This window comes from Coenobita brevimanus, chromosome 27 (assembly GCF_032717465.1).
Source record: "Coenobita brevimanus isolate Jiangsu-jjx chromosome 27, ASM3271746v2, whole genome shotgun sequence".
Classification (NCBI taxonomy): domain Eukaryota; kingdom Metazoa; phylum Arthropoda; class Malacostraca; order Decapoda; family Coenobitidae; genus Coenobita; species Coenobita brevimanus.
The window spans coordinates 4010153-4033361 of record NC_136980.1 but is presented as its reverse complement, the minus strand read 5'-3'; the positions used below and the strand labels follow the sequence as shown (position 1 = coordinate 4033361).

General features: G+C 39.2%; 1 protein-coding gene across 1 annotated transcript in view; it reads right to left on the bottom strand.

Annotated features, from left to right (window-relative positions):
• LOC145394551 (uncharacterized) overlaps positions 1-6536 on the bottom strand; it is an 83605-nt gene extending 77069 nt beyond the window's left edge. The window contains exon 1 of the mRNA XM_080268389.1: positions 6255-6536. Within this exon, the coding sequence (XP_080124515.1) occupies positions 6255-6399 (145 nt within the window). The 5' untranslated portion in view covers positions 6400-6536. The remainder of the gene's footprint in view (positions 1-6254) is intronic.
• Between the last annotated feature and the right edge of the window lie 16673 nt (positions 6537-23209).

The window sequence follows — 23209 nt, the reverse complement described above, 5'->3', positions numbered from 1 at the left end:
AGTAGGATTATTGTTAGTTTGATGGTGGCAAGAAACGTTTATTGCTTAAGTAGGATTATTGTTAGTTTGATGGTGGCAAGAAACGTTTATTGCTTAAGTAGGACTATTGTTAGTTTGATGGTGGCAAGAAACGTTTATTGCGTAAGTAGGATCATTGTTAGTTTGATGGTGACAAGAAACGTTTATTGCGTAAGTAGGAATATTATTAGTTTGATGGCAAGAAACGTTTATTAGTTGTAGGGACCGAATCGTGTGGCACTTGCAAATGTATTAATGTCTGGCGGAAGATAATCAGCGTGATGGTGGAAAAGTTTATCAATTGTAAGAACAAAATCGACTAGACGTTATAATACAGCAGTCTGGCATCAGCAGAAACACGGTCAACTGCAGACAGTGAAAGTAAAATCGTTTGGTATGACGCTGGTGAACCGTGAAGTAGTAAGAGAAGTAATGTGTGTTGGCTACATGAATCGTTAAGACTAAAATTCACTAGGAGAAGTATTTCTAAATTGATTAAAAGAGCCTGGTGGCATCAAGAATAAGACGACAAGTACACCCTAATAATAATGAAGTTAACCTGTTCAGTAGCCTTTCTCTCTCTCTCTCTCTCTCTCTCTCTCTCTCTCTCTCTCTCTCTCTCTCTCTCTCTCTCTCGTACACACAGCATCATTCACAATACTCTTCTTCCATTATTCAAAAGGCACTTAAGCTATCACAGTTGCCAAGTTTAAACCATTCTCTTGCACGCACTTCGTTACAGGAAAAATAGCTGGGGTTAATGAGAGAGAGAGAGGTGGGGGGGGGGGAAGGCAGGTCCAGGTGTCGATGCCAAGGAGCCAACAAGCCAAGTTTTCTTTATTACTAGAAGAAGCTGGCAGTGTGTGTGAGCCTGTGTGTGTGTAAGGGGGATGTTGATCACGTGAGGTTCCCACGTGTGTGTGCATGTAGTCCTGTGCGTGTGATTAGATGTGACTAAGTCCGTAAAAGGCATGTGACTGTGACGCCAACTGTGTGTGTGTGTGTGTGTGTGTGTGTGTGTGTGTGTGTGTGTGTGTGTGTGTGTGTGTGTGTGTGTGTGTGTGTGTACACTAACGATGGTGCGTTAGTACCTCTATTCCAGGTGACGTGCGGGCCGCAGGGGATCAGCCCTTAGTTTGTGTGTCTATACAGTATGTGGAATACTGAACCTTGGGGACGGGCTTCAGAGTCTATGACCAGTGTCGCATCCGTAAAAATAAATAAATAAATAAAAATCAACACTAAACATTACAGTATAGCAATTACGATGACTTCCAGGAATGCGTTCGGAGGTGGGACGGGCAGCATCACAGCAACATGAACTCACACCCACACCTTCTGCCGCCCAGGCCACTCACAAACCTAACACAAACAGCAACCTTGGTACCAGTTACGCATTCTTTCCATCGGTCACTGATGGCCGCAGTTTGTTTTTCCCTTGCCCCTGTTCACCACGATAGAAAGTTTGGGATCTAAATGCTGATATGACTGTGGAGAGTCGTGTTCTTGGGGGAGACTGGTACTTTGCAGAAACTGATCAGTGCCACTTGTTCTTATGTATACATCTACGCTCTCATCTCGTGTGTTCTTTACTGGTATCACTGCAGTATACGCACACAACACACACACACACACACACACACACACACACACACACACACACACACACACACACACACACACACACACACTGAAAGAGACAAACACAGACAATACAAACAAGTAAACATAAAGACAACAAAACGCTTTACGCAAATACTTATGCTAATAGGCCTATATATACTGTATACAATGTGTACATAAGGTATTCGTATACATTCTCTCCCTCTCTCTCTCTCTAATTATAGCCCCTCAACTCAAACAATTCGCACCACCAACGTGACGCAAATACCCTTCCCCTCCTCCTTCCTCAACCCTCTTTCTCCCCTTACCCTCCTCTGCTTCCATCTCTCTCCCCTCTATCCACCTCTCTTCTCTCCTCTTCCCTTTACCCCTTCCCCTCACCTCCTCCCTTTCCACTCTCTTCCTGTAGCTAGACCCTCCATTCATCTTTCCCACTTCCTTCCCTATCCTCACTCCTTTCTCTCCTCCATCCCCTCTTCCTCTTTCCCAACCTACTATCATTCATCACTTCCCTCATTCTTCACTCTCTTCCCCATGCCCCTCCCCCTCTCCCTATTATCACTCTCCTCTCTTCTCCAACTTCTCTGTCTCTCTCCATCCCCTCACCTCTTCTCACTTCCTCATTCCCCGCTCTCTTCCCCAACAAATCATCCCCCTCCCCTTCCCTACTTTCTTCTCCTCCCTACCTCTCCTACTCCTCCTCTTCCTTAACCCCTTTCCCTTCCCCCTCCTCCCCATTCCCCATTTTTCTTTACTTCATCGCTCCTCCACCCATCTCCGGCTAACTGACGGTCGGGATGCGAAAAATACATTACCAAGCATCAACAGAGCACCCATCCAAAAGGCAAGTTGTGTGTGTGTGTGTGTGTGTGTGTGTGTGTGTGTGTGTGTGTGTGTGTGTGTGTGTGTGTGTGTGTGTGTGTGTGTGTGTGTGTGCAGAGAAACACGAACCCTATAAAAACAAGGAAAGTACGATAGAAAACGGACTGAGGAAATTAAACCACTCAGTCACGCGCTAAAACTATAATAACAGGCCAGTAACCTCCTCGCTCTCTCTCACTAAAGGTCATGAGAGAGAGAGAGAGAGAGAGAGAGAGAGAGAGAGAGAGAAATGGGGGGAGGGGGTCTGAAAACAAACCATTCCACAAACCCGAGTCAATCCCACGCGATTTCATAGGATTTAGCGGCCTAGTGAAGCAATGATTAAATTCCCTACAGTGCCAGTCTAAAATCCCTCTAAACAGAGTTTTTCCTCTGTTTAGTAAAATCTCTGGGAGTGATTCTGAATAAAATAACGTAATTAAGTTATGTTATTAAGGTGAAAGCATTAGCCCACTTTGAAGACCAGTTTTAGTCTCCAGTAGTGACGTCTTTATTATTATTATTATTATTATTATTATTATTATTATTATTATCATTATTTACAGCACCGTTTACAGTATTCTTGCTTTCTCTATACTTTCTTCTTTGGCCTTCAATAAACCCTCCACTACCAGGGCACACTATCAAACTTGAAATATTTTGCTAGCAACAGGAATAAACAAACGAGAGAGAGAGAGAGAGAGAGAGAGAGAGGTTAAATTCCTTCGAGTCAACGGTAGTAAAACTTATTTCTTCTGTTCCAATGAAAGCGCTGAATTTTTCCTAGCTAACCACTTCACGACGAGAACATTTTTTTTATTACGTTCTTGCAATCAGGCTACTTTTTTTCAGAGATTTTTTTTTTATTGCAGTGGTTATAACCTATACAGCCTTTGTTAATCTCGCCATAACTATACTGAATTCACTTTCACTTGGCCTAATACTGCCATCTCTCCAACCTGAATATTGTTCTCTAAGATGCGATAATATGATTGTGGTCACGAAGAAGTGTTATGAAAAGATGCACGGTATTGTGTCTTTTCTGGTAGCTACTGGGCTATGGGAAATGGCCTGCAAAAGAATAAAAATCCTCCCACAGTATGGTGTACGAACAATGACCATAAGTGCAATATAATGAATGTAGACTCTTAATACTGACTTATTCTGCCATTAACCTACGGGAAATATGCAGCAAAGGGACGAAAACCTCTGCCAAGATAAGGTGGACCAGCTACGGGGCACACCTGATCATTAATTCCACGTTAATCTCCCGGCGAGGCTTTCCGTACAGCCGGGACTACCGCTATCACCCTATCACGACCCCTAACACGTGTTCTCTCAATTCACCCACTCGCATGTGCTTTGTACATCTTAACACGTGCTCTAAAAATCCTGCAAGTTCTTCGTTTATAAATCCTAGTGTACGTTCTTCATAATTCGCAATAATGTGCTGCCGGTACATAAAATAATCTATTAATCCCATAAATGTGATCACTTCAACGAGCGCGTCTCATTACATCCCAACACGTGCATCTGAAAACATCAACACGTGCGTCTCAAAACATCAACACGTGCATATCAATTCACCCCAACACGTGCATCTCAAAACATCAACAGGTCTCAAAACATCCCAACACGTGCGTCTCAGTACACCCCAACATGTGCATCTCAGTACACCTCAACACGTGCATCTCAGTCCACCCCAACACGTGCATCTCAGTACACCCTAAAACGTGCGTCTCAGTACACCCCAGTACGTGCTTAATATAGTCCAACAGGTACTTCATGCATATCTTACAAACCTCCATAAATTCAACACCAAAATTCTAGTAAACGTTTGCTGTCCATCCTAAACGTTCTCAGTATAAATCGTACCTATTATTGGATTCGTTCCTCCCCAAACTTCAACCTATGGCAGTTCAAGTCCAAATGTTCCAGTTTTACGAATGGAGGACACCTGTAATCTAGTACCTGGATTTCTTTTTTACTTAATTTGATTTTCCTTTCTCTATTAATCGTCTGTAATAAAAATCCATCCTACAAGGTTAATGATAATAGCCTCTAATAACGTTCTAAACTTAATAAACGTTCCCTATTAATCCTAAACACGTTCTAAACCCAGACGATCTCCAAGAATCCTAACTAACGCTCTCTGGGAATCTTAAAATTGTTGCTACATCCTAAGCCATTATAGATAAGTATACTACTATTTGGATCTTACAGACTATTCAAGCAATGATGGCAGCATCTGGAATGCAAAGTGCATACCTACGACTTTGCAACAGAACTGTACATGGTACAAGTGTATAATGTAATAAGTGTAACACAGTGCAATAGAACAATACACAATGCTGTAGTGTATAATATGGTGTAAAATATAATCCACTAAAAATGATGATACAGGATCCTGACAAAGGAAAAACACCAGGAGAACAAAGCATCTTCAGAGTGCCCAGCGAAGATCTTTAAGGGATTAACTAATTGAATCGAGGGTGACGGGGCCATGTAGCCTATGTAATCGTAAATAAAGACGAGAAGTGGGTTGGAGGGTGACAACATCGCTATTAATACTCGAATGGTTGGCAGGTCGTGACGAGGATGAGGGGGGGGGGGAGTTCAGTGGCATTACAGGGTAGGGGAGTGGGAAAAGTTGAGGTGGGTAAGATAGAAGGGAAGATGAGCGCAAAGAAAAGGGAAAGGTAATGACGGGTGGGTAAGGCAGGTAAGTAGAGAGAGAGAGAGAGAGACTGAACTGGGATACCAATTTTCAAGGCGGACATGGCTACCAGTTTAAAGTTCGTATTCAACTGCTCAAGACATCTCTGCCACGAATGGTTTTCTTATTGCTAACGCCATAAGATTTTACAAAGGGCAAGCAGTATTATATCGACTGAAAAACATAATCCCTTCACTATGGTGAGGTACAATTCGTTCTTGCCATCATATCATCTCATTCTACCTGGAAAGACCATTATCACTGGAGGGGTTAATGAAGACTACTTTTAAACCTTTCAGCCTGAATTCTAAAGCAGAATTAAATTGTCCGCAGGTAGCAAGAATAACAGCCCTAGGTGTACTGAAGATGTAAACAAAAATGCACGTCATACTTACTAAATAACCTCTTCCTTGCGATTCTTTGTGATATTCTTGGTATTAATAATGTTTGGTGTTTCCCTGGCTTAAAAATCTCCCTGCAAGGCTGTTTTAAAGAAAATCCCTGCACTGACCTAGCATTAGCTACACAAAAGTATCGAGTTTAATACCGCAGATAGTTTATAGACTGACAGACAGATATAGATATACAGTTATCGAGGGAGAGACGCTATTATTTCCGCCGAACATATGACACCATATCGTACATAAACACAAGGTTCCGGTGCTAGGCTAATTTCTCTGGCGGGCTTCTGCCCCGTGTCCACTCTTCAAGCGAAGGTGGACGAATCTACTGTACATCATCATCATCATCATCATGCTAGGCTATCCAGAGAGTTGACTGCACCTTTCAAGTACTACACTAGATTATAAGAACACGTCACAGTCCTAGCTCAAGCTGCCACCGTGCACTGATCTTCCTAGCCCGAAAACGTAAACAAAAACAAACGCAAGTACTTAGCACCTATTTTCCTCTCTGTAACTACACACACAACACAGCACACTTCCCTCCTCTCCTTCAACTAACTCCTAACTGTTCATTGGTTTTGTGACCGGAAGTGGCTACCTAGTGCCTACTCTTCCTCGTCATGTGTACTCACCTGTATCCTTGGCGGCCAAAGCTCCAGCGGTTGTGCGGAAGGTGAAGTCAAGGGCTGAGTCAAGTTGCCCGCCGTACATAAGCCTCACCACCACCACCCATCTCGAACTCCTTTTCACCACGCAACTCCCTTCCATCCCACACATAATCCCTTTCAGCACATCACGGCCATAATTCCACTCCAAATGGGATAGAGTTCATAGATTTGTGTGTGTTCTACGGCCCCTACCCACGCATCAACCGCTGTACGAACGCAGACCGTTGAGGAGCCGTCTTCCCGCCACCGCCGCCGCCTCACTAGTGAGCAGACACCCTCATCACATGCCACACACCGCCACCAAACATCTTTAATTCACTTTTACTTACCCAACTTCTATTTCACGTGCCTATTGATCTCAAAATTTACCTAGACATATTTACGATGAGAAGATTTTTGTGCTAATGCGAAATATCCGTTAGAACAGACAAATATATGGTATAAAAAGACGGCATATTTGAAGTGCTGCCAACTCTTATCTCCTCCCCCAACCCCTCACCCCTTCAGCACACGTCTGGGGTATTGTTGGTGATCAGCTGTTGTAAAGGGGTGTTAGGGTGAGGGAAAGGGGGGAGGGTAGGGGTGACGGGAAAAAAGGGTTGGGAGGGAGGGGTTACGGAGGGCAAGGGTCCAACCAGTGACGTAGGGAGAAACTGTTCATTCGTGTAGGGGACGGAGGAAAAGAGAGAAAGGCATAGAAGAGGGTAGAGAAGAGAGGGTTTTACAGGAGGGGAGGGAAATGAGATAGGAAGGGGTGGGGGAAGGAGGCAGGGAAGAGGGGAATTCAAGAAAAGAAGGGGATGGGTTAGGGAGGAAAGAAGAGAGGTAGTAAGGAGAGAGCTTCGTGCAGTTCAGTGGTATAATAGAATACGGCACTACTGTACGGCTCTACATCCTTTCCATAGCTCATGACCTGCACCACAGTGTTAAATCTCTTGTTTAGACTCAGTGTGCAAGATGGCTTTTTTTTTTTTTTTTAACCAGTTCTTCACTTTACTTCTTTCACATCAAATGACCTTGACCTTCAGTCCTTGACCTTTATATTAGAACTTGGCCTGCTGAATGTGATTAGTATCTAAGCCTACCATTTGTTCATACGCCCATCATCCAATCTTTTATTGCCCTACCACGAGCGTAGGAAAAAAATGGGAGAAATGGAGTTCCCCCGAGCTAAGCCATGTATTGGACTATATAGCCCCGCTAGGGTTACAAGAGCGAGCTACCACTCCCGACACGGCAGCCCGGGCGAGGCTCGAACTCGCAATCCCCCGATTACGAGTCCGGCGCGCTACCACTGTGCTACAGCGCCCCCCCCCCCCACGAGCGTAGGAGACCGGGGCTAGTCTACTGTCCAGACTTTTAAGACGTGTGACCGGTTGCATGTCCCTATGCGGTATCATAAAATGGGCAATAAAGTCAAAGCAATCCTTGGAACTAAACACTTATTGGCCATATCTGGTTCAAGCACCTTTACCGCAAAACAATCAGGCGTCCTTTGGTTATATGGCTAGTTGGCTACGGTACCAATCATTGCAGTAAATGGTCTCTTAGGATACAAGATACCATTTGGCTTGTCACCCGTGGCGTATTCACTATATGCATCACGTGAAAAGGTTGGGGGTGACCTCACCTACCACAACATCTACCAGCCTACAGAAAAAAAAAAAAATGTTTTAGGTCATGGCTTTAAAAGACGGGCAGACAAAGCGCAGCCCAATACATTGCCTACTCATACTATGCCAAAAAATGCATAATATATTAATACATCTAAAGGCAACCGTAAAGTAATATATTACTTAAGTGGACGAACTTCTTGTAGTCGAATGGTACCCATGGTCTTGGCCATCCACCATTCTGACGCGTGGCAAGTGCTTTCTTTTAGATATGCTCGTAGCTACAGTATATTTACGGAAAGTGTTTCTTAGTTACTTTTTAACCCTATTGCTATGGTTGGTTCTCCTGGCCGCTCCAAATGAGTGTGACCCATCGTCCCAGGGTGGTTGGAAAAGGGTTAAGGATCTTTGTCAGATGAAACCAAACCTGTTATAGGCTGTCGAGGTATAAGTTCTTCACACGACAGCATTCTGGTCGTGAGGGTGGCCCAGTTCCGTCAGGCAGCTATAATCAGAATAGTTGTTGTTGCTAACCTTGCTCCTAACCAAATTTCTTTCTTAATCTGTTTACTGTACTTTCAGTTTGTTGATATTAACTCCCCTTAAACTCATCACTTGCCAAGTCAGCCTCCCCTAAAATATCTAAACACCTCCAACTGGGCTAACAATGACCTGATGTGTCCTAACTTGTATGTGCATGCGAGGAGTCAGGTAGGCTAAGCAGGGTGTAGTGCCAGGTGGTGTGGTGTGACGCTGGTATAGCCTGTATGACGTCCACAGCCACACCATCGTGCTATCTATATAACTACCACCACCTCCCTCTCCTCCTGACCCATCCATCACTTGCTTTACTCACGCCAATGCCTGCCTCACCAATCCCCACCACCCCCTGCCTCACTAAGCACACACACACAGGGCTGTTGTTCCTGGACCTACCCTGTCATGGAGTTAAATTTCCAAAAGTTGACGTAGCCTATGCATAATCTAGAAAATGTCTGCAAAGATTACATGATACATGGAGGACACCTGCATACTAAAATTACACTTGTTACTGTCATCATGCCATATTTCCAGTACCACTGATTAATTATGAATGTCTAACACATCGTATGCTCTTGAAATAAAGTAATTTTTAAATCCCACTTACAGTTTCCCCTCCCTCTTACATTAGTGGAATTGTAGAGCACCTAATCACTTCAGTTCCCTAACTTACTTTTTGATATCTTCAGATGATTTTACTCAACAATGGAGTTTTTTTTTTTTTTGCTGGAAAGATTACACACACCCATCTTAAACCTTTTCACCACTATAGGTCCTTCCTGAACTTAATAAAATATTCTGGCAGTATGTTCGCAAAAGTAAATGAAACAATTCACCAGGTCGAAGTGGTTAAGAGAAAAGGACTTATACGAGGTGAAAAATGGACTCAGTTTTCATTCCCTGCTAGTGCTGAATTACTGCTTGTACTGGCATTCCCAACAACAGAGTATGTAATTCTTTGCAGTCTTACAATACTTCATTCAGTTCCTAAGAGAAAATTTGAAAAAATTTGTTCCTTTTTTATTTAAAACATTACAGATCATTAACAATTCTACATTATCTCCTTAAGAAATACACAACCTTTGTACTATACCTCAGCCTTATGGCAACAGGGATTAAATGAAAAAATTATACACCTTTTAAATTTTTTTAATAAGGATTCCAGAATGCCTGGATTTGAGCACCATACTTTTTTCCTCAACAACGTAGGCACAGACCAACTGCCTGTACTGTACCCTCAGTCTGCCACCCAGGGAAGACTTTCGTGTCCAACCTCCATTATTCACTTTATGCCACTGACCTCTCAGTTTTCTGCAATCCAGCCTCCTCTATCAACTCAACTTGTTTCACTTTCTGCCACTCATCTCAGTTTTCTGCTAACCACCCTCCTTTACCAAACCTTTCAACTCGGAGCATTTTCTGTCACAATTTTCTGTTTTCCAACTTGTCAACACTCTCAACTTCCACCTCATTTTCTACCACTCAGTTCAAAACTAACATTCTACCCACTCATTTTCTTTCTGTATATTCCTGCCTCAGTCTTCTCCTCCAGCTGCATAAATCAGTCACTTGGCGTCCCTCTCTGCCATCAGGCTTATTGAGCCTGGTTCATAATTCTTTTTTTGTCACTCAGCTCATCACCTAATTTTCTGACACTCCTTTTCTTTTCTACTGTTTGTTCCTACTTAACTACGTTCCTTTCCGGCTGTATCAGCCAACACCTACTTTCCCTGTGTACCATATAGCATGTTTTTAAGTCTCAGTACAGCTACACCAAATCTCCTCTAGTACATGACATCCTTATTGATGTATCTTTCCCAGCACTGTACATGAAGCCACCAGATCTCTCTTTTCTTACAAGCAACAGCAGCCTTATGTGCAGAGTGAACTGATGCTTTGTATCCACTTCCTCTTCCTTCATACACTGAAAGCAATTTTTTTTTTTTTTTTCCTCACGAGGTCATTTGACCCCTAGAATCCAGTGGCACTTTTTTTCATTTATTTTTGCCACTTTCACATGATACTGCTGAGCTTGGGAGAGACTTTTCTGATGGGGGAACAGGAAGCTAGTACTGCCTCCATAAATCCTTCACTATTAGGGGGATCTCCTAAGCTGAATAAAATCATCTCAAGGTGGCAAAAACCTATCAGTAAAATATGTCACTGAATTGAGAGGGTTATTGTTTCTTAGTCCCCTCATCAGGTATTAAACAGAAGCATTGGTTACTGCAACACATACAAAATATATTAAAGCTCTCTGGAGTATGTTGGGTTCTCACAGCAGCAGAACACTCCGGAATAACAGGTATATTCTTGGTGGCATTGTAAGCTTTGTGGCACCATTTCTTAGTGATTTATTATGCCTTTTACACCATGATATATTCTTCTATGTTATATTCCAAGTACTAACATAGCTTGCCTCAGTAATGTCAAGGATTTGTTCACATATTATTAGAACAGTACAAACTACCAAATCCAAACATCTAGTTCCCAAAGAAACTCCACTTTCCAAAATGCTTTTTCATGCTATAGAGGGACACTGATATCAACTGTCCTCACACGTTTAGTCCAGATTTGAAAACAAAAATCTCTTCAAGACATGTAAAAGAACAAATTAAAAATTACACTACTATTACAAGGCCCTTCATTTTACAGTATTTACTGTTCCTGCTGCTCTAGACTATTTTCACATAACTTTAAGTTATTATGGCTCCACTTATAAAATATTCCATTTTCCATAAAGCCTTTAGAATTAAGCATTTAGCATTTGAGAGTCTGCACTGTACTGATATAGTTTACCTCAGTAACATAATACGCCAGAGAATAGAAATATAAAATATACAAGATATGTAGCTGAGGCTGTGATGCCATGAAGACTCCCATGCCACCTAGAATATAGTTCTGAACACCATCAGCCTTGGAGTAGTCATGGGAAGGTGGATGAAAACAAAACCAGCATGTTCCCACACACTTTCACACCCACAGCAACTCCACAAAGAAATATTAAGTACAATCCTGAAGCCAGACACAAACAAATTTATGATCAATGCCCTGTCGCAACTGTGATTTGTTTTAACCTCCACCAAGTTGCATACGTCACATGAGGCACAAAGAAGGTCTCTAATGGCCAAGCTGCAAGCCTCATATGAAGTATAATTTACACTGGTTATAAAATAATGACTCTGAGGAGGCAAATTACCTTACAAAGAATCAACCAGGCAGGGGATAAAGGAGGGCCAGTGAGAATGTAAATCTTCCCATGTCTCTTGTCTGTTTAGAAAAAAAATCTTATGACAAAAAGTTACCATGGTTTATTTTGTCAGCAGGAAAGACAAGCAAAGGTAGGTTCTGAATCATCCTATGACTTGTTCTTGCTGCAAACAAAAATTGGGGTTATGACAGGGAATTAATCGTAAATGTGCTCAAGAATCTCATCTCTGGCTCCCCATCAGTAATCCCAGCATCAGTACTCTACAGGCAGTCCTTACTATAAGTCAAACAAGTTTCTAAAAATATTGCACCTTATGCCATATTCTAAGTGGCATAAGAAACTTCATGGCACCTTCTTAAAGCAATTTATTTTCAACATTGCTGTATACCTTGATATATTTTTAGTATTGCCACAGATCCCCTCTGTAATGTACATGAGGAGTATAAGATTTTCAAGACAGATTGCTAAGGAAGAAGCACTAAAACGCCTTCTACACCACCTAGAACACTGCCCCCCACCCTTTCTTTTTTTTGTTACTAATAGTACTGTAAATAGGAGTGGTAGTAGTAGTAACTGTAACTTAACTCATCTGAACTTGAACCAGCGACTGAATGATTAAGTTGCCCTCTTCTTGCAATCCACCATCCTTCTTTAAGGGGACTGGGAAGTTAATGAGGGATGTTTTTATTACCAGGGAGTGGCACACTGGTGCAAGCACATGAAAGGCATCCCTCTCCTGCAATGTATACTAAACTGACAAAGCAGCTTTACTAGTAGCAATGGAGCATTAATGGGCAATTCTCCTATTTATTACTATGAACCTAATAAGCATACAGAACATAAGTTGACTTATAATAAGGACTTACTGTTATGTTACAAACTTTACTGAAAGTTGACATAGGCCTAGTCTGAATATCAGATTAAAATGTTCTTAAAGCTTAACAAAAATTGTGCCATGTATTACAACCTCATGTACAGTAAATCTTGTATTGTCTGCACTTGGCAAGTAATGCCATCTTACATGGCCCTGCCACCACTCAAATTTCTCTGTTCTGAGAACCACGGTACAATCACTGTCAATAGTTCATATTACACACCTTTGACAACAAGCTCTTAAAGCAAACTTGCAACATATTTTATGCCAGATGTTTACAGCAGAATCATAATATGATTTATGGACATATTTTACAAGAAATAGGAGGACTTTGTAGCATTTTTTTTTTTTTAAGCAATTTATTGTGCCTATTATAGCAACTTTTTTTTTCACCAGTTTATTATGCCTATTACAACTTGATATTCTCTTTTAATATATATTTTAAGTACATAAATAGTTTGTCTCAGTAACATACAAGAGGATAAAAGGGCGTAATAGTACATGCACAATAAACTCTTAGAAGGAGGTGCTACAAAGATTCCTATGCCAGCCAAAATATGACCTACAGCATGATACAGAATGACTGCATGGAACTATTGACACTGACTACACTAAAGCACAGAGGCCTTAAATTTTCTGACAGCAGGATGAAGTTTTATAATGCATTTTACATGGGTGAACCAGGCTAATTTACCAAAACAATTTATGTCTTCAATCACCTGTGTAATGTTCTGATACCAACAGACGTTACCAATGCAAAACTACCTATTTTACCAATACCAGTCTTTTTATAAACATTTTTCTTCTCATTCCATTAACTATGAAAGCAACAATCTAATATTTTGAGGAAATTAAGATTTTATTCAAGTACAACAAAATAAAAACCATACAATCTACTAAACTTCCATACTGTACTGTAGTCCTTACACACCATCAACATATACAGGCAGTCCTTGTCCTTGTGAGAAATCTGGGATAACTTGAAATTCAACTTTCTTCATACAAGTGATACTGTTAATATGGGTGGCAATGGAATTTCAACTGACAAATTTATAAAAATTTACTGTGGGCCTAACTCCTTCCTGCAGTGATATATTACTTTATTTTTTACCAGATTTTTTTTTTTTTTTTTTTTTTTTTAATGCAGAAAAACAACCCAAGACTTACAGCTTGCAAAACTTGTTCTATGCAGATAAAACTGAAAATCATATTCAAGATTCATTCATTTTGGACTGCCTTAATAAAGAATTACAACAAGTAACTCCTTCCAATCAAAACATCTCCCCAAACTAAATCATTTGGAGATAGTAAGGGGAAATAAAAAAAAAATGTCCTTGAATTGAAGGGATTAAAAGCAAAAATGAACGTCAACAATGGCGACTTAAGACAAGGATTTGCTATACTGTACTAGCAAGCAGCTCAACAAAGCCAGCTTACACTAGAGGCTTCCCACACCAAATGATTTGAAACAGAAATGATGCCGGTCTAAACTAAGCTACACAGCCCCTTCACAAGACACTCATACTATGTAGTTCTGACACAAAGCTACATGGAGTCTGGTTTTAACAGTGGCAGAGTCAGTCCTCATTATGAATCTGTTTAGAAAAACATTAACAGCTAAATCTATTTTACCCCATTCCTTCAACGCCGAACACTTGGGAACTGCAGTCTAGTACGTATGAGGGTGGATGACCAGTCAGCTTTAGTAGGTGGTATTACATGACTGAAAAGCCTCCAGTTGCCTCCTAAGGAACAAACCACTGCAGGGCCAACACTGCCGCGGCATTACAACCACACTTTTCCAAACAAGTACAGTAGTTCTGTACTTTGGGAGAAACTGGCAAATCAGCCTAATAGGTTGCAAGCTGACACTGATAAGTAATTTTTGTGTACTTTCCCAGGACTTAACACCAAAAAAGAAAATATAAAAGGTGACTCGTAATGAGGACTTACTGCATTTTCTTATACATATCTAGAACTACCTGTGGCTGAAATTAGACTGGAACCAACATGACAGCAACTGAATGCTGTAGTGTCTTATGTAAAAAAAAAAAAAAAAATTCCTTTAATCAATAAGGAGTGTAAGGAGTTACTGAATTCAACTACAATATACAGTACAAGCTAAGCAAATACCCAAGTCATTATCTGTACTCAAGTATTAAACTCTGAGGAGATGAACGTCTAACTATAACTTCACGAGTACAAAAATACCCAGATAGCCTCTCAGATGTGTTGAAATACATATTAAACAAGCTATGTTCTATTTGTCAGTGAAAATATTCTATAATACACTTTATACCATGCTCCACTGAATAACAAGATATTTATTGTTATAACTGTTTCAACCATGATGAATCACCTTTCTAACTAAAGAGTACACAATTACAACCAACACTTTTTACTACATAGAAAGTGGACTAAACATCTCATTTAGACTGAACCAGCCCAATCATTAGCAAAGAACAGAAAAATGACATGAGCACACTATATCAATGTACTGAAAGTCTTGGTTGTATGTCTGGTATATGTTCCAATATATATACTGTGTGTGTGTGTGTGTGTGTGTGTGTGTGTGTGTGTGTGTGTGTGTGTGTGTGTAAGCATATAAATATAAATACCCTTTGTGGTACAGTGGCCCAAAGGTAGGCTACCTTATTTCAGTACATTTAAGTGTTGATGATATGCCTACTCCTCTTAGTGGCTATACAATATTAAAAAATAAATCAATAAAATCATGTCACTTCTCGAAGATCAAACTGTAAACTGGTAAATCAGCTTCATAGGCAGCACTGACACACTAATAAGCAGTCCTTTTGAATCTGCTGCAGGTTTAACAACTTTAAAAAAAAAATAAGTAACATATAACAAGGACTTACTGTACCAAAGGGAGAGCATGGATGGAACTACACATTACGTATTTAATTAACCCCTTCACTGCAATAACTGTACTTCTTATTCTTGCTACCTTCAAAAGATTCTATTCGGCATGGGAAAGACTTTTCAAAATGATAAGGTTGGATTTAGAATTCATTCACTTACTGTTTCATTACCAGAATGCTCTCTCTATGCCAAAACAATTATCCAGTAGCATGAGGAACAGAGTAAAAAATATGTCATTGAACTGAAGGGTTTAATATTAAGTGAAGTGCAACTGCCAGAGCAAAGCAGAACAGAAAGTGAAGATTTTGAACTGTTTGGATTAAGTGGTTTATTGTTGGAGCACAGTAGAAATTAAGTAATAAGGTGGTTATGATGGAAATCATTGATGTCTGAGATGACTGATGGAGATGGTGCATTATGGCACTATGTACAATGCTGATGTGACTTACAATATGATCTGAAAACATATGTCCTCTTTCACCTTCTTTGTCACCTTGGCCCGTATCCTCATTGGTTAACGAAGCTTCCCAACACCTTTTCCTTATCATTTCCTTCTGCATCTGATGTGCTACAGGTAATCACTAATCTCATTTATGCAACTTATTTCCAAGTTATAAAGGCATAAATAACATACAAATGAATAGTAGGATGTAAATTACAAAGTATGCTGCTATGGAAAAGGGGCTGGGTAGCCTCCTTAGTTGACAAGAATACAACCCTTGAAGCCTTTCACATTTACAAGCAGAGCTATATGTACCAGTAACCACAGCAGAGTTGCATTTGTTTACAGAAGCTTCTGAAACAACTTTTCCCCCCCTCAAATTATGTAAATTTCTGAAGATCAGCTTTTTTTAACCTGCAGCACACACAAGAATGTTTGCCAACCCTGATTTCATCAGCACTTCAAGCATAGACATGTAGCTGAACAATTTTTTTTTTCTCCCATGTGCCTTTTTTTTTTTTTTTTTTTTTTTTTCCATGAAATATTCCAGCAGTATAAATTTACACCACAGGCTTTAGCGAGCGCTGTGCGTGCACACACACACACGCACACATATGGTATATATATCACATAAAACATCACTTGGAAAACAAAAATCTACCCCCAGATACTGTATATTTCACATTTTATACTTAAATTTTCCCATGCAAAAATTACTGCTGTACATACTGCACTATGATGTAACAAAAATAAAATGCAGTACGACCTTGCTGACATGAGTTTTATGGTAATTAGCACAAATAATTGGCAACAATGTGCTACATATCCATTTTCTTCCTGATATACAGTAGGTACAATAAAAAGAGACCCTCAATTGTCATTAGCTTGCTTATATCAACAACTTTTGGTATATTATACTGTATAGAGCATAATTTTGCCCAGCAAAATTTTGAAATGGAAGGGGTGAAAGATTTTTATACTTATTTTTTTCTATACGAAATAACACTTGTTTACATTTCTTTTTAAAGCTTTAGAGAGCTTAAGACATCCTGAGGCTTATGCTGTCAAATGTACACTAACAGATAATGGGCTACAACCTATCATGCAAAAAGAGTGTATATGAAGGTTGTGTATCAGAACACTAATGACAATGAAAGTTGGTTGTCATGCCCATTCACTCAAATTACCGTGATATCAGTCTTTTAAAAATTTTTGGCAGAATCCTTGTTCCCTCCTAGTTTCCTATGCAGGTTAGATTATTTGCTGCTTTGTCTTTGCGGTAGCTGATAATTTTTTAACATGTACTTTAAATTAAGATACTGTATTTCAAATCTATAACTCAATACTGTACACCACAGCTAAACAAAGGAATCAGTATAAATTATTTTTAGCATTTGCAGCGATGAAAGCAATTATTTACACCAAGTACCTATATATTAGCTTTTGTAGCCTAGAGCAAAATTACAACATTGCTGCATATAGCTGTCCTTTCTGCAGCTCAAAGCTAATAGAGTGAAAGTAAATGTTCCTTTTTAATGGTTGCAGTGGAACAAGCTAGTAATATTCAAGGAAGGTAAAATGGAAATACACAAGAGGAAAGCCCCAGATGTATCAGGAGACTTGTCAGTACCTTCACGCTGCCTCCTTAAACATTCAGTAATAATTACAACTGATGGATAACATGGTAAACCCTCAACTATCTGCTTGTCAATCAGCTGTAAAGGCTGCTGAGCATTCTTCCTCTATATAATACAGCCATCCATTATTGATCAAAGCAACAAATCCCAAAATAACTAAAAATTTTCCTCTTAGAACTAGAAACTGTTTCTGAAGGAGGAACAAGAGCACTCTGATGGCACAAACATCTGCCAAAGAAGTGCCATCCCTGCTCTTGGACCTTGCCCTTCAATTTTCAACCTTTTCACCCAAAATTTAATCACTTGTTCCTTTAATAGTCCTCAGTAATTACTCCAAATCAGCTACATTTTCATATAATAGTTTTCCATAATAATTAACGAAGGAACCAAGCCCAAAACTTTATATAACCTTAGCAGAGGTAACAAGAAACTTTGGAAAATCAACATTCCTTTCCTTGGCCCTTGTGCATAATCAAATCTCAGTTATGAGATCTAAAGATTGTTTACGATATCTATAATCAAGTTTCACATCCTCTATCTCAACCAACAGTATAAATTAAGCCATGCACAACCTCAAGTGATGATAACAAGCAGATGGTCAGAGAGGCCACTGCAATTCAGGAATCCCTTATTTTAGGCAAGGGATGTGTTTCACAGTATTAACTTTTTCCATCCACCTGGTATTGCAAACTAGGGGAATCCTGAAGATTAAGTTTGGTAAGCAGGATTGTAGCTTTAACCTTCCAACAGGTAGGACAATTCTGCTATTGTGAATGAAACCTGACAATTTTAATTAGCAAAGTGAAACACAACAGAATGCATTATCATTAACCCTCTCATGGCTAGGGCAACCACACTACTACACCGGACAGAGGCCAAGTCACAAGAGCGTGAATATTAATAGGTAATTCTTCTGTAATTTACTATGCGGTCCGTGGCAGAATGTCAAAGAGATCTCATAATGAGGACTTAATATAGTGTAAAAGAGTTAACACATGCATAATTAACCTCATCAGTGTGAGGATATCATTTAATCTTGGTGCTACCAGATGATTTCTTCAGCTTAGAACATTAGTAGTGAAAGAGTTATATGGGCTGCTAAGTCTATGCCCTTCAGCCTGAATTCTGTCCAGAGCTAAATCGTCATCCAGTGGCAGCAAAAAAACTACAGCAGACATTCTTGGGCTGACTGGGTTCACCATTTTTCTTCAAAACATTTCATGAATTTTATATTCAGTTATTGCTACCACCAGACAATTTTACTCAGTTATAATTTTCAAACTGGAGGAAATAAAACCTTCATTAACACCTTCACTACAAGAGGTCTGTCCTAAGTAGCAATAAATCATCTGGTGGTAACAAGAATAAAATAAAAAATACCACTGCACTGAAAGGGTTAAATCAAGGATTGCACTCTATACTATCAATAAAAAAAGCAAGAAAGCAAAGAGTGACTTAGGGCAAAAATAAATGGCAAAAATAATACAAACATAGTTTTCTTTATTTTTCAAACATAATCCTGGAATACTGTTGTGTGTAGGTATCGATAAGTACTATCCCCTTGAACCTGGGGAAACATTTTTCTTTTTAGCTCACTCTTGCTGCTACAAAAAAACTTATTAATCTCAGGAAAGGTTTCTTGTTTTTAATGGATTTATTAAGACTGACACCTCCATTTATAAAGTCTACTCAATGTCGAAAAAAATCATCTGGAGATGAATAAAATGTGAGACTTCCTCCAGGTATGTAACCCATTACGTTTGGGGACACCTTTTGCTGCTTATTTTTGTCATCTGACAATCTTAGCCCACTCGATGGACATTTACTACGTGGGTAAGACAGTCTTAAATGTGCCTGTCATTCAAGCTTTTCCAAATTGATTGCAAATCATTTGGTAGCAGTCAGAATACTCTAAAAAGGACATCACTGTGGCTCAGTAAGTATTTATGGAGTAGACTTATGAAAATCTGATGAGTGGTGATTCATAGAAGACTCTTAGAACAGCAGTGACCTATCAGCCAACAGCTAATATTGTTTTTGTCTCTCCAGTAAAAACTTTCTCCTACATTACATTAACCTCCTCTTCACGTCTTCTCTAGCACTTGATTTAGCTAAGCATTTCACAGAATCATACAAAACTGTCATGACCACATGAACCTGGGTTTGCAACAACAAAAACAACAACCCTCTCATGTTCACATTTTCTGTAGTAGAGTATTTTATACTGGGTAACATTAGATTTATTAAGCTCTGACTGAGTCAAGGGATCATTAGTGTAATTTATCCTGATTCTCGATACATGCAGCACCTATGCTGAATGGTTGTTATTTATTTAAAGTTTCTATATTTTTGGCAACAATTTTATGGTTTACGTCACTGATACTCTAACTGCCCCAACATTCAGTATCATGAATGACACATAAAATAAGGTATGGAAATACATGTGAATTAAATCTTTACAGCACAATGAACTGAAGAGTAACCACCACATTAAGTAATGATATGTCCATAAACAAGAGAAAGCAGTGAAGGTATGTGTGATGAGACAAACACTGGCTTACATGTGTCTTGATTTCAGTGCTGGGAAATGTTCAATAGAAGAATCATGTCCAAGTAGGGAAAATGTTTAAGAAGATGCAACAATTCAAGTCCAGCTGAAACCGTTGCATCATCTTGGCAGTGTCATGCCTTTATTATCCTCACAGAAGCATACAGGCCTAAGGTTAAGCTATTCCTTATGGATATTTACGGCAACGATAACAAGCCACTCAAGTGGTATGTGAACAAATAAACCCACACCACAGCTAGGATTTAAACCTTTTTTAAGCCACATCCAGCTCATTCCTTAACTGACTTGAACACCAGGCATTTGTTTGGTTATATGGTTACCTGAATTACATGTAAACCCCTGCCACATCACTCGATGTAAAATCACTGGTCTCCATAAGCAATATATGAACACAATTACCTTACATAATTCCACTTGTGAAAACACTGACTGACAAGCCTAACTGTTTCCTATACCTTAGGAAAGCATTCACTTCATTAGGTGGTAAACATAAAAACAGACACCCGAAGGTCTATGGGGTTAAGGTGCTTCAACCGGATGTGGACTATAAGGACTTGCATTCAAGAGGCGGCTGGGTTATTTCTTACATACCACTCCAGGCTGAGCAACTAGTCATTCCTGTCAAAACTATCCAGAATGAGCAGCCTTGCCCCAGGAACTGATGCTCCTGAAGGGACAAGTGGATGATGGATGGAGGGGAATAATTCTTCCACTGGGGTTTATTTCTTCCATACCAATGACTTCTAAGATGATGGCAACTGAAGACATGCAAAATCACTGGTCACTTTAATTCCCCACACAAGTTTTTCGTGTGAGTCTTCAGGTTAGCCTCTTCAGTCTGAGGGATCATTTTCTTTTTATTCTTGCTACTACCAGATAATTTCATTCACTAGGATGAGACACTGTAGTAAAGGAGCTAATGAAGGCTATGCCTAGTCCCTCCAATCTAGAACAGTCTCTCCTAAGCTTAATGAAATAATCTAGGGGCAGCATCAATGGAATACAAATGTCCCAAGGTTAAAAGGATTAATCTCTTAAGAACTGCAAACTGACCTTCAAATGAGTGGGGGGGGAAGTATTACTGACTTCACAACACTGAGTTAGGTAACAATATTAATTTTCATTACCACTAAATCACTGGAAACAAATTTAGTGATCAAATGTGGCACAATACAATCACTGCTGGTAATATACAATATTTTCCAAATAAACTATGAAATAAACAACAAGACAGGATCACATACAACATCTGGCACACTTTGAAAGTTGTGGAAGCAAATCAAGACTTCAAGAATTTAAAAGAAAATTGGTGTCAGTTCCTAGACAAGCACAGTACCGATATTTTTCACTGGTTCAGAAATGCTTCAAATAAATATTCAATTGTCATATAGCTTTCATGGCTTTCTATCCATTATTTCATTCCAAACATTCATTTAAAAGACGATATAGCAGGTCATTAAATAGATATTCAACTGTCATATAGCCCTCATAGTTTTCTATCTACTATTTCATTCCAAACACTCACTTAAAAGACAATATAGGTCATTAAATAAATATTCAGTTGTCATATAGCTCTCATAATTTTCTATCTCCTATTTCATTCAAAACACTCATTTAAAAGACAATATAGCAGGTCATTAAAAGATGTGAATAAAAATCTCTAAGCTCTAATCTGTGGCAATAATAACTGACATATTCCAATTCACATCAGGTATCCACAAACACCAGTAGTTGCACCATCATATAAATTCCTTGTACTTCAGTAGTCCTTGGCCACAACTCACACTCTTCCATTCCTGTCCCTACTCCCTCACTCCAACTGCATCACTTGTAACTACAATTCTAATATGAAATGGACTATAGTTGCAGCTGATGAAGCTATAGTGATGAAGTATGAGATGAGTGGAAGAGTCTGTCAAGACATAATTTCTAATCTCGGATGGAATAGTAATTTTTGACATTATTTAACCTCCATGAGTTAAATGATTACTGTCATGCTGAACATAAAGTCTAAAATCAATGGTTTCCACACAGACTGCAAATACTGTAACTACCTAACCCTTTGATGAGAACAAATTTTATTCATCTACTTTTTTTTCGTACCACCAAACTACTCTACAGTATTCTATTTGGATTGGAAGTGGCTTCTCACTGCCTAAGTTACTGAACTGATAACTCTCGAGTACCATATTGGCGCACTTCAATGTATTCTGCTTGACATAATTGAAAAATATAAACAACCAATCACAGTATCAATACAAAGAGAACAGTCTAAGCATTAAAAATGTTCCTAGTCCAAGCACCCAGGAAATTGAAACTATTTATCACCACTCTCAGCAACAAAATGAATGTGATTTTGCAGTTAAAACCAGTCCAAAATTATCCAATTACTCCTGCAGTCTTCACAGTGCATCAAGTTTCTCTTCTTCACTGCTCATATATGGTAATAAATATAAATTCATTCAGCTTTTATATTCACCAAAACTGACTTCTTATAGGAGAATGGTATTGCTGTATTTGCATCCAGAGATAACAGGTAAATGCCAATTGAAAAATTATGAATTTAATGGATTTAAAGTTTGGCTCACCAACGTTCACCCCACTGAGTACGAACGGCTTACAGGTAGGCTAGTCCTCATTATAAGGCAGGGAAGTGTAAACAAAATTTACAACACATTTAGTCCTAACTGGGGAACTGCCAAATCAGCTTTATACTATTCAAAGAATTAAGTTCCAACATTTCTGTCAATAATTGAGGAATTAACAACAAAAAATAAAGTACATAAAACCCGACATATAACGAGGACTTGCTATATGTGATGAAATGAAGGATGAATTGTGAGATGAAAGGTTCCTCTGTCCGAGATGAATGCAGGCATGACACAGTAGGTGTGCTGCAGTTTAATGACAATGAAAAATGTGTGTGTATACCCAAATGGAAAAAAAGCTCTGTCATAACTTTTTCATAACTGCAGTCCACTCTAAACTTAATTCATAATGCAGTTAATACAATCACTCCCATGTTCTGTAGATCCTCAGCACTGAAAGCTTTGGAAAACTGCAAAATATAATTTCACATTTCCGGTAAACGATTTTTACACTTCAAAAATACAAATACCTCCACCAAGATCTGTACTATCAAATTTGCCAATA